Genomic DNA, 12106 nt, shown 5'->3' on the forward strand with positions numbered 1-12106 from the left:
AGAAATATAATGGCCCTGGAAAAGTTGGAAAATTGGGGAAAGTTGGAAGAAACTTCTAAGAAATTGTTTCTTTTCTAGAATGAGTCAAATGCATTTTAAAGTAATGTTTTAAAAACTAAAACTGAATGATAAAATATATGTCCATTGTTAATTGATGTGGGATTCTTGTGTTTTATGTTGGGGTGAGGAACATAGAGTTAATTAGTTACCAAATTACTCTGTCTGTGCATGGTTTGAGAACAGCTGTTTGAAAACATATATGCTTCAAATACTTTCATATTTCACAGTATGTAAAAGAAACTGGTCGGTGGAATATGAAAACATCTGTATTTGCAAGTTACGTACCAACTTAAGAAATGAGCTAACATGAAAAGTAGAGAAGTGTGTTTTAAACCTCCATGAACACATTCAGTTCTCTGAAGTCCAATGAGAAAACATTAATGTTCAAAATTAGAAATTGTTTCTCTTTCAGATGTCCATTATGACTAGAGAAAGCTGAGGTGGTAGTGCTTTCAATGATTTATTTAAATCAGATAGTTTTGATGTCATTACTCTGGCTCTTGTCTACAGTGGTGATAAACTACCAAAGGACTGTATGGTGTGTTAATTCAATATTCATATTTACTGATAATCCTTAATACCATGATATATTAGCTGGAGGCAAGCTTTTTCCCCCCCTATAGAGTTGGAGGCAGTTTGAGAGGGGCTGTTGTTTGTAACATGGCCACTAATCCCATTATTACTTCTGGAAAATAAGTGCTGCAGGTCTGTGTTTCTGGATAATACTGGTTGTATAAAGAGGTGACTCAAGATAAATGTTTCAAAGTTGATGGTTTCTATTTTTAAATTTGTGCATAGGTACTTAGGGTGCAGCATATGGACAATTCAGGGAAATCTCATCAAGCAGGTTAAATCTTTCAAATATCTGGGGATCAGTTTTTATTATAATGGGAGCTGGGTACACACCATAATTGTGTCACCAACTTAGCAAGGAACAGTGCTGCTGCCATCACCTGTTTCTTTTATTTGAGAGGCAATAGGTATGTTCCCATGGCTTTAAAAACCTTTAATACCAAATCCAGCCCACAATTCTTATATGGAGCTCCTATATGGATAAGTGCAGTCAGCCTGTTGAGGGGCTACAATCTCTTTTCCTACAAAAAACCCTTGGTCTCTCTAACTCTGTACCGTATGCTGCAATTTGTCTTGAAGCTGGCCAGATGTTAGAAATTTAGGTCTGGCTCCTGACAATTAAATTTTGGCTTTGCCTTTTGTTTAATTCCAAATGCTGACAGGTTATCATGAATCTAATTGGCTGGAATTAGTCCATTAAAAATTAGATCTATAGGTCTACCTCTGGATTACTTATACCTATAATCTGCCTCAACAGTATTCCAGATAATCAAACACAGGCTTTTAGATATTCAGTTTCAGTGCCTGACTGAGGCAGCAAGGAAAACTTGCTCTTCAATTCACCTGGGAATATTCTTGACTCCTGGTCAGTTAGCCACTTATTTCTACTCTTTAACTGATTCTCAGCAAAGAAGGGCATTCATGTTGGCCAGATTTAATGTATTCCCATTGGCCATCTTCTCTGGAAAATGTCAAAAAATTCCCTGTGAATTTAGACAATGCCCATGTAATTTGGGAGCTATTGAATCCATTTCTCATGTTTTATTAATTGCCCATTTTACATTACATTCCAAGAAAAAATTCTGAAGTCCCTTCTCTGTACTTGGTGTGGCCTTTCTGACAGAGTTAAGGTCCAGCTGTTGCTTTCTGGTCATAATTCTCTCATAACCTCTAACGTTGCCTGTTCAGTTCATAATTCGAACCAGGCAAGCTATTAACTGTTGCATTTTGTTTATTGCTTGCTTTGTTTTTCCATTCCATTTCAAACTTTTAATGTACTTTTATTGTTGATATGCCAATAAAGGTTGTCTGTCTGTCAATTTAGGGTGCTGTAGGATGTTGCTTCATCTCTAACATTATGAATGCTTGTAATTTTTGTTTAAATAAAAAATGATAGCTGTTTCATAAACACACCATACAAAGTAATTTTCTGTACTACATTATATATAATAGGTTGGAGCCAATGTGCCCTTGTGAATGGGAGGCATTGTTGGATCTAGTTGTGTGCCTTTTATGGCCTTCTTTTTACTCCTTTACATTGCTTGTGTCGGAGCGGGAGTAGCAGAGTGAGGGAGATGACTTGCCCGACACAGGGCTTCAGGAAAGAAAATCAGGCAGACACGTGCAACTAGTGCCAAAAGGTGTATTAACATATATACACGACAAGTGCTCTCTTGTGCAGTCTATACAATATCACCTCCACGGACAAAGTGCTTCGCCTAACCACCATCTCACAGGGAGAGACCTGTGTGATGCACACACAGATCATATATAGTCCAAGCAGCCAATCCTGGCCGTGCTGACTCAGCAGATTGCATCACTTGGCTTCTGCCGGCTCAAGCCGGTCTGCTGATCAGGTCACTGTGACCTAGCCTGGCAGCTAGATCACCAGCTGTCATACTGTGGCTGTCAGACTGGGTTTATGTAGATTCTTGCTCCAACACACCTCCTAATCTATTTAAACCCAGTGCACCAAAACACTTTACACAGTTTACATACATGTCCACCAGCAACATTACAGTTCATATTTACGTAGCTCGGAACCCTTTCCGGAATTCGTTCAGGAACTCATCATGATTGTAAAACACATCATCGTGTTCCTGTTCAGCCAGCTCTTTCAGACGCTTGGCTTCAGCCTCCTTCTTCCTTGTCTCGCACTCTGCCACCCAGGCTTTCCATTTCTTAGCCTTTTCTTTTAACATTTCCTCAAATCCGGGTGGGTCTGGATTGACAGTCAGAGTGACATAGGGACACTTGTACCTAGCGGGACGTTGGCCTTTGGTGGACCTGGCAGACACCCGTGGCCCGGTGCTTGGACCAGCTTTGTCTTCTTCGGGTTGCTCTGTTCCCACCTCCTGGGCTGGTTGCTCTGCCCCTGTAATTGGGTGTTGAACCTCCTGACTCTCACACTTTACCTCCAGTTCCTGCATTTGAGGCTCTGCCTCCTGACTCTGCTCGTCAGGCTCTGTGCCAGCATTCGGCTCACCTTCTCCAGCCCCACTGGGTGCCACCTCCTGGGCTGGAGTTCTGGGCTGCGCTCCAACATCGTTATCGCTACTTGGCAGCAGGACAAATTGTTTCTGCAAGGAGTGCAACCTTGGCCAGCTGCTTTCTTCATTGAACTGGGCACTCTTACTAAGTGTTATCTTGCTTTTGCTATTGCAGAAACGATAACACCTGGCCCTTGGCTTGTAGCCCAGAAAAATTAGGCTCTCTGCCCGGACATCCCCCTCCCCGCTACTCGTGGAGTGGATGCCAACCCGAGCCCGTGACCCAAAGACTTTTAAAGAACTCAAATCTGGGGTCTTGTTCAACAGTAACCTGTAAGGCACATTTTTCACAGTATTACACCAAACCCTATTTTGCAAAAAAAACAGCTGCATGTATGGTTTCTGCCCAATAGGTCATTGGCAGTTGTGCATCCTCTAACATGCAATACATCACATTCTGCAATACAGCCCCATGCCCATTTTCTCGGGGCGTTGCCGGGTTCGTCAGACGGTGGGCGATGCCCTTGTTCTCCAGCCAACGTTTCATCTGGTTAGATAAGAATTCCCCCCCTCTGTCGGTTTGTACAGCTAGGAGATTAACCCCTAATTGTCTCTCCACTGCTTTGACCCACTTGGTGAATGTCTTATACACCTCAGACTTATGCACCATGGTGAAAACCCACGCGTACCTCGTGTGGTCGTCGGTGGCCACCAAGCAGTATCTCCTCCCCGACAGACTCTTTGGCAATGGGCCAATAACGTCTAAATGGACTAGTTCCAGGGCTCGTGTGCTTTCCCTTGAGCTTTCTTTAGCAACAGCACACGCCTTGCTTTTGGTCTTCTTGCAGACCTGGCAATCCAAGTAACATTTGCAAGGATTTACTTTCAAACTAGGCACAAGCTCCAGGGTTTTCTTTAACGCCCTAAATCCGCAGTGCCCGAGTCTCCTATGGAGCAAATGTATACAATTATTGTGCACAGGCTCATTCGACACCTGAGCCACCTGGGCACAATCACTCTGGACCACATACAGTTTACCTTCCCTCTTTCCTGTCACAAGCAACTTTCCCCCACCTCCCAGGATTTTGCAGCAGGTTTTCTCAAATCTCACCTGGTATCCCTGGTCAAACAGTGTGCTAACACTCAACAGGTTAGACTGCAGTGAGGGTACATACAACACATTTTGCAACATACATTTCAGTGCAGGAAATTCCACATTGCCTGAGCAAACAGAATTGGCAGTGGTCCCATCAGCCAATCTCACATACTTATGCTCAGGACTGTCAATGTTTTTCAACAACTCCTTCTCGCAGCAGAGATGGCTCGTTGCCCCGGAGTCTAAAATCCAAGCAGACCCTGTGCTCTCTACTGCAGACGTGACCAGCCGGGTTGCTTCCTCACACGGGCTGGCGGTCCTCCGCTCTCGCCGCACACGCCCCCGCCTCTTCTCCCTCTCAGGGCAAGCTCGGAGCAGGTGCTGCGACGACCCGCATCCATAGCAGCGACGGACTGCAAACGCAGTCGGCTCCACTTCCTCCACCTTCGGACGCCTGCCAGCAGCAAAAGCTGGCTCATTCTTGGCTGTCTTCCCGGACACACCGATAACAGCACGCTGCCCGGCCGACACCCCCGGACAGCTCACGGCCGCAATTCTCTCTTGGAAGTCAAGCAGGTGGGCACAGACGTATTCCATGGTCAGGGTCGCTACGTCCACCGTCTCCAGAGAAGTTATCAGGGGAGTGTACTCAGGTGGCAACGACGACAGCAAAATGTACACTCTGTCGTCTGGAGCTACAGTCTTGCCTCTTGCCTCCAGCTCAACGAAACAGTCCGTTAGCCGTTTGATGTGATCTTTCACACACCCTCCAGCCGGCATAACGGTGCGGAACATCCTCCTTGTCAAGGCCATGAGGGAACCAGCAGTGGTGCTAACATGCACCGCACTCAACGCGTCCCAGGCAGCCTTGGGAGTGTCCTTCCCTCGCACATAAACCAGCTGGTCATCTCCTATAGACAGCACTATGTTGGCCAGTGCCTTATCCGATAACACAGTCTCGGCAGGAGATAAGTCAGCAGGGGGGTTACTCACGAACAGCCATTGCCCTTCACGCTTGAGGTAGTGTTGCATTCTCAGGCTCCACACCGCGTAGTTGGCTGAGGTGAGCTTCTCAACGGCTACTCCAAGCTGTTGCTGAGCCATCGTGCCGACTCCTCCTCACGGCTGGCTGCCGACGTCCCTCTGGCTCTCAAACAGAGAACGGTGGTGCTTCTGTGTCCTTCACCGGCGTTCCTCGCCTCCGGCTCTTTCCAACCTCACAGTCAGCTCAACTCTCAACTCTCTCCTCCGCGCAGCGGAAGCGTGCTGGGCCCATAACCCTGTCGGAGCGGGAGTAGCAGAGTGAGGGAGATGACTTGCCCGACACAGGGCTTCAGGAAAGAAAATCAGGCAGACACGTGCAACTAGTGCCAAAAGGTGTATTAACATATATACACGACAAGTGCTCTCTTGTGCAGTCTATACAATATCACCTCCACGGACAAAGTGCTTCGCCTAACCACCATCTCACAGGGAGAGACCTGTGTGATGCACACACAGATCATATATAGTCCAAGCAGCCAATCCTGGCCGTGCTGACTCAGCAGATTGCATCACTTGGCTTCTGCCGGCTCAAGCCGGTCTGCTGATCAGGTCACTGTGACCTAGCCTGGCAGCTAGATCACCAGCTGTCATACTGTGGCTGTCAGACTGGGTTTATGTAGATTCTTGCTCCAACAGCTTGGGTTTCAAGTCTTCAGGGTTTGGAGGTGGGAAGAAAACCAAGCTTTCCCTAATAGTTGCATTTTAAGTGAGCAGCTCCATGTGTGTATAAAGTGGCATTTACAGCATTTATTTAAGTCTAAGCATTTTTAACAAATTATCAAGACATAAAAGGAATTACTTCATAATAACTGACTTGAAACACTGTTTATAAAGACCTGATATTTTCCTTTCAGAATTTGCTTATGGCGGCCATCCATATCCCTTTTCTGGAATATTTGAAATTTCTCCAGGAAATGCATCTGAACTAGGAGAAACATTTAAATTTAAGTATGGAACTTTTTGCATTTATTGATGTTAACTGAAATTTTCTTATTGAATGTTGTCAATATATGCAAGGCTTCAATCTGATTTCAATTTCAGATATTTGTAGTATGTTTTGATCAGTTGAAAGGTGTTAGCTGTAAAAAAATCTAGCTGTAATAGCTGCTAAAAGAACATTGATAAGAATTCAATTGAGCAATGGTTTGTTTGTAGGGACACACACATAAGATTGAACAACTATATTCATGTGGGTATGCACAACCTTGGAGTGGGAGAGGAAACAGTGTAAAACTAAAAGGAAAGGGGATTCTGGGCATGATGTTAAAAATAATTAAAAGAAGAAATGACCATAAATCATTGTAGAGTAGAAATGAGAACATATCCAGATTGTATATGAACACTTTCTAGTAATCTTTTATTTTAGAGAAGCTGTTGTACTTGGAAGTACTGACTTCATGGAGGAGGATATAGAAAAAATTATAGAAGAGCTTGGAAAAGAATTTAAAGGAAATGCCTATCACTTAATGCACAAAAACTGCAATCACTTTTCTTCAGCTTTATCAGAGGTGAGTGTTATTTTAATTAACCTCCAGCTGTGCTGAATGTACAAAGGAACAGCAATGTACAACGTACAGCTAGGGTACTCTTGTTACAACTGCTGAAAGTACAAATATAATAAACCCATACTTTTCATTTAACTTCAGCTTCTAAACTGCGCTGATGCCATTACTATGTCATCATATCATGTTGTATTGTTACCTGTTTCATTGTGTTAAAGAATATATAGCTGGGTTATTGACACTGCTGTTGGGACAAAAAAGGCATCCATTTTGGATGCTCACCTTAAAATTATTTTCAGAATGGCCAGTTATCTAAAACCTACACTTACTGTTGCCAGTCTGACAGGCAACATCTGTAGGACTGAACCTCCCTTTATTGTTGTAATTCATGTTCCAGGTCAGTGATGTGTTTCAATTAATCTGAAAGCTACATATTATAAAAAACATTGAGTGCCATTTGTAATTTCATCTAGATTCTCTGTGGAAAAGAGATTCCTCGTTGGGTGAACCGCCTTGCTTACTTCAGCTCCTGTATCCCATTTCTCCAAACCTGCCTACCAAAAGAATGGCTTACACCTGCAGCACTTCAGTCTAGTGTAAGTCAAGAGCTTCAGGAAGAACTCGAAGAAGCAGAAGATGCTGTGGCATCCTCTTCCCTGTCAGCATCAGCATCAAGAACTGGGCATCACTAAAAAATATAAGTACAGGCCAGACTACTCTTAAACAGAGGTCTTTGGAAGACTTGTCAGTAACTGACTTCATTAACAGAATTTTTGCTCATTTGGATATTTCTTTGGTATGCAATTAGCTCTCCAATTCATGTCCTTGGTGTCTTCTGCTCAGGATTTTATATGTAGTGAAAAGTTTCTGGGAGAAATGGGAATTTGAGGTGGAGCCTGCTATCTTTCATCTGATCCAATAGCCTTGGACTTACTGAACTGTTTACAGTATTGTGTGCTGCTGTTTACAAGTCCCACAGGGACATCTGCCATTGAAAGACAATGTCTTAAATAGCTCAATTGGACCTGCATAACTTAAACAGCATCTCTGCCAACTGCTGCTGAAAATGAAGCAGGGATTGTTAAATACTATGTGTAAACAGGGTACATACTGATCAATGTAAAGAAATCTGTTTTAGGAAGAAGGAGGTTACTTTGGTATATAACTGAGAATACATTGTTCTTTAAAATATTACTGTCAGTTAAATCATGGATTTTAACCACTTATGAAGTGCAAATTAATATTTTACTACAAAGCCTGTTGGATTCAGTTGGATTTCAACCTCATAAGTTATTTTTTGTATTTTGTTGTGTTTTGGCTTATTTTCCTGCATCATGTTTTGTCTGGTTCAGATTTGAAAAAAAGAATATTATGAATTTTGCAGCTTTTTAACTGAGTCCTAAGCAGTGCCTCTTTCACATAATTTCACATAAGTGGAGCTGTAGGATACAGATGGAACACATAGTTGATTTGTTAGCATTTTCCTGTAACGTTAGGCAACATCATTTAGATAGCATTATTTGGCCTATGGTTCTGCAACCAGTTTTACCAGATGTAAATTGCTGTTTATTAGAATGATCTCTTCCTAGAAACATGGAGGAAAATGCTGTTGTGATTTTTTTAAAATAGAGCTAGTTTTCTCAGCAGCATGAAATATGAAAGCTTATTTGAACTGATTGTGTTAAACAGAGGAGCCCTTAAGTGTTGTAGATAAGTTATCCACATATGTGCTACCTTCTTAATCATTCTAATCTAATAGCACATGCAAGATCTAATTATACTTAATTATACTAATCTACTGGTACAGTATACTCTATAACTATAAAAATTCAGTAAAATTATAAAGTAAAAATTAAGTAAAACTATCAAGGGGAATTTCGCCTGTTTAGTGGCTTTCCCATGGAAGTTTTGTGTGTACACTGCAGTGGTGACACTCAATTGGAATGGTTGTTAGATTTTCATTATGTATACTGCCTTAAGGATTTTCCAATTAAACAGAAAAAATATATTAGCTGGAGGCAATAATGTATAAAATGATCTGGAAGTCCACAGAAACCTTCATTGGTGAAGAAAATATAAACTTTGCATGTGCTATTTATGTTGCTGGGTTTGCTGATGAACATTTAAACTGGATAGCTTTGGTACAGATGTCAGAAAGGACAAGTTTGGAAAAGTTAGGGCTGATGAGATGATGTTGTATAACATGTATTGTATTTTACAAATGCAAATCCATAGACAACAAAAACATTAATGTGGCTTTCAGTTAGTATTGTATTATCCACATTTTCAACTGCTTCAATTTATGTACGTTTACCTTGGGGCCAATTTAGTCCTCATGTTTTTGTTGACAGACACTCTGGGAGTTCCATGCTAAGAACTTTATTCCTAGGTATACATTCCTGACTCATCAGGACCATGAAGAGAGTGAGCATGTGTTTCTCTGTCTCCCCGCCCCGCAGGATTTTTCCTGATCTGAAATGACCATGGTGTAGTGCAATTTGCCCCATTAGCAAAACTTATGTGCAGCCCATTAGCACACTTAAGTTTCCTCAACAGGGCAAATAGAGGCTCTACGAGGCCATTTCAGGTCAGGATATCAGTATGGAGCAAATGTGAGACATACGCCTCCTTATCCCCATATGCCACTGTCTCTAACTAATTCAAACCCACAGATACAATTAAATTCCCAGCATGGAAGTCCCAGCAAAAGTCTGGTAAACAGGACTGGAGTCCTCAGCCCTCAGACTTTGTAATGTGTCAATTGGCCCCTTAGGCTGCTTTTTAAGGCATACTTGAGGTTGTGGTGGAAAGTTCTGTCAGGTCACAGTCAATTTGTTGTGACCACTTGCTTTTTAAGACAAAAGGCAAACAAAGATGATTTGCATTACCTGCCTCTGTTTAGGAGCCTTGGATTTCCTTGATGGTCTATCTCACATCCAAATACTATCCAAGGCCATTCATGCTTAGCTTCCAAGATCTGATGACATCACATTAGCCTGGGCTATCTAGGTTAGGGCAAACTTGAAGTAAAGCTGCTTTATTACATAGAATACTCATCCTGTTAAAAGTGAAATAATTTTTCAAAATGTAATGTGTTGAGAGTGTTTAGAATTGCCCTGACCCGGAGATCACATCAGATCTTAGAAGCTAAGCGGGGTCAACTCTGGTTACTACTTGGACCTCCTTGGAGATTTTTTTGGAATACCTGTAGTTGAGAGGGCAGGGACAGACTTTATCCAGCCATCTCTCCGAATATCCTCAAGGTTCCCAGTAGGGGTCAGTCACCAGAGGTTGACAAGACTTCCAAGTGCAGATACACATTAAAAAATATAAAAAATACCCCCCCAAAAGAGCATTCAATTTAGCAAGAAACAAAATTGTCCTAACTATGCCGTCTTGCTGTAATTGAACCTTACTTTGTAATTATTTAGCACAATCTGATACTCAAAGTTGTTTTACATGCTTTGGGTTAGATTTCAAAAGAGCCACAATAGGTCAAGGTTGTAGAAGGGATTTTTGCTGATTGCTCCCTCTTCAGAATTTAGCTTCCTGGGCATGTCAACAAGCCACTCTTGAGTTGGGTATGCAGGAAAAGTGTGGGATGGCTGCAGCCAGAAGAGGGAATCAGCAGAAATCATCCCTCAGCCTTTTGCACAAGCTCTTCCATTACTTAAACAAGAGGTGGGAGAGGGGCAAATTTCTACCATTTCCTCTTTGAGCTGCAGCCCTCCATTTTGCATCCCATGCTGTTCCTAAGGTTGGCCTAACTCTTTAGAAGTGTTTTTTCAACGTGCTAAAGCCTGCAGTATGAAGAAGAAATCAGCAAAAATCCTTTATGCAATTACTCCATGGTAGTTTAGGAGCCAACTTTTCTTAAATTAACTATCTGAACTGGAATTTTGGAAATTCTATCCATCTCCCGCACTAAGTGTTATAAAGTAACAACTAGTAGCAAGACAAAGGACATGTTTTTCTCTACTATAGCTGAGATGGAAATAGTATTTTGTAGTTTAGATTTGAAGCTGTTGATGAAATTCAAATTCTAGCTCTGGGTCAATCTCCTCATTTCTCTGTGATGCACATAGCTGTTCCGCATAAAATCCAATATGGAATTTTCCTCCCACCAGTAAATAGGGAGTCCTTATGTGGTGCTTAATGGAGCGAGCTGGATTAGAGTGATGTTGAAGATTCTCCTAATATTTCAGACAAGCTATTATGAAGTAACTTAATCTTCCATCAAATTTCTAAGAAAGAATAGATTTTGTTCTGGTTATCCTACAGCACTATGCCATACACATATACTGTTTCATAAAATGAACAGCTATGGCATGTAAGAAGTGCAAGGACATGCACAGCAAATAAAAGCTGTTTTTAATAACTTGATGTATCTTACATTTGCCTTTCCAAATATTTCTTTTAATTCATTTATTTCATCCATGAACAAGCTTGACATCTGAACCCTGAAGTTGATACCACATTTAAGTAGTGATGGTAGTTTGTACCTTACCACATGTGCTATATACTCTTCACTTAATTCCTTAAAACAAAAAAGCAACCCTGTCAAAGGCTGCTTTTGTATATTAGCAATAGTTCCAGTTACCTTTCACCAGCATTACAACACAGCAGGGAGCACTCTTGTCTACAATGGCCATACTTTGTGTTAAAAACTAGAACACTCCTGTTAGCTAAGAGAATACTGGATATCTGTGGAGTTTTTCCAGCCAAAACGGGTAGAAGAAATAAGTTCAGGGTTCAGTTTCTAATACTTGAGTTTTTTTTAAAAAAAATTATTATTGTACTTTTTTTTGTCTTACTAAGGCCATTTTTAAGCTGCCACTTTTATTCAGGAAGCCAAAAATAAATACTACATATTGTCAGTGCACACCAATAATTTACAGTTTCATTATAAGAAAAAAATGTGATATGTTTCTTCTTGAAAACGTGCAGTACAGTTTTAATCATAACTGATACAAGAATTTTCACTTTTAGGTGGTTAAAGGTAATGAATTTTCACTGACACTTTTTTGTAAACTTGAAATCAAGTTTACTGTAATGCATAGTATTTGTATGAAATAGAGAATATTGACTTTTGTTACTCTGACATGTAAAATTATCATAGACTTGAATCCATCCATTTATTAAAGAGAACCATTTTTGTAGAACAAATAGCATGTATTTTTATTTTATTTATTTTATTACATTTATATCCCGCCCTCCCCTGACGGGCTAAGGGTGGCTGTTGTCAACTTGAATTATCATGTCTCAGTTCTTCTTTGTATTCTAATAATATATATTTGCTGGAATGCAATATTCTTTAAACAAGTACAAAGACACCTCACTTA

General features: G+C 41.1%; 1 protein-coding gene across 2 annotated transcripts in view; it reads left to right on the forward strand.

Moving 5' to 3' along the window:
- Nucleotides 1-11540, forward strand: part of DESI2 (desumoylating isopeptidase 2) — a 40524-nt gene extending 28984 nt beyond the window's left edge. The window contains exons 3-5 of one of the 2 annotated variants that reach the window (XM_060243748.1): nt 6117-6210; nt 6629-6770; nt 7238-11540. In XM_060243748.1, the coding sequence (XP_060099731.1) occupies nt 6117-6210; nt 6629-6770; nt 7238-7456 (455 nt within the window). In that variant the 3' untranslated portion in view covers nt 7457-11540. The remainder of the gene's footprint in view (nt 1-6116; nt 6211-6628; nt 6771-7237) is intronic. The other variant, XM_060243756.1, reaches the window with a different exon arrangement.
- Nucleotides 11541-12106: the final 566 nt, after the last annotated feature.

This window comes from Heteronotia binoei, chromosome 1, assembly GCF_032191835.1.
Source record: "Heteronotia binoei isolate CCM8104 ecotype False Entrance Well chromosome 1, APGP_CSIRO_Hbin_v1, whole genome shotgun sequence".
NCBI classification, from domain to species: Eukaryota; Metazoa; Chordata; class Lepidosauria; order Squamata; family Gekkonidae; genus Heteronotia; species Heteronotia binoei.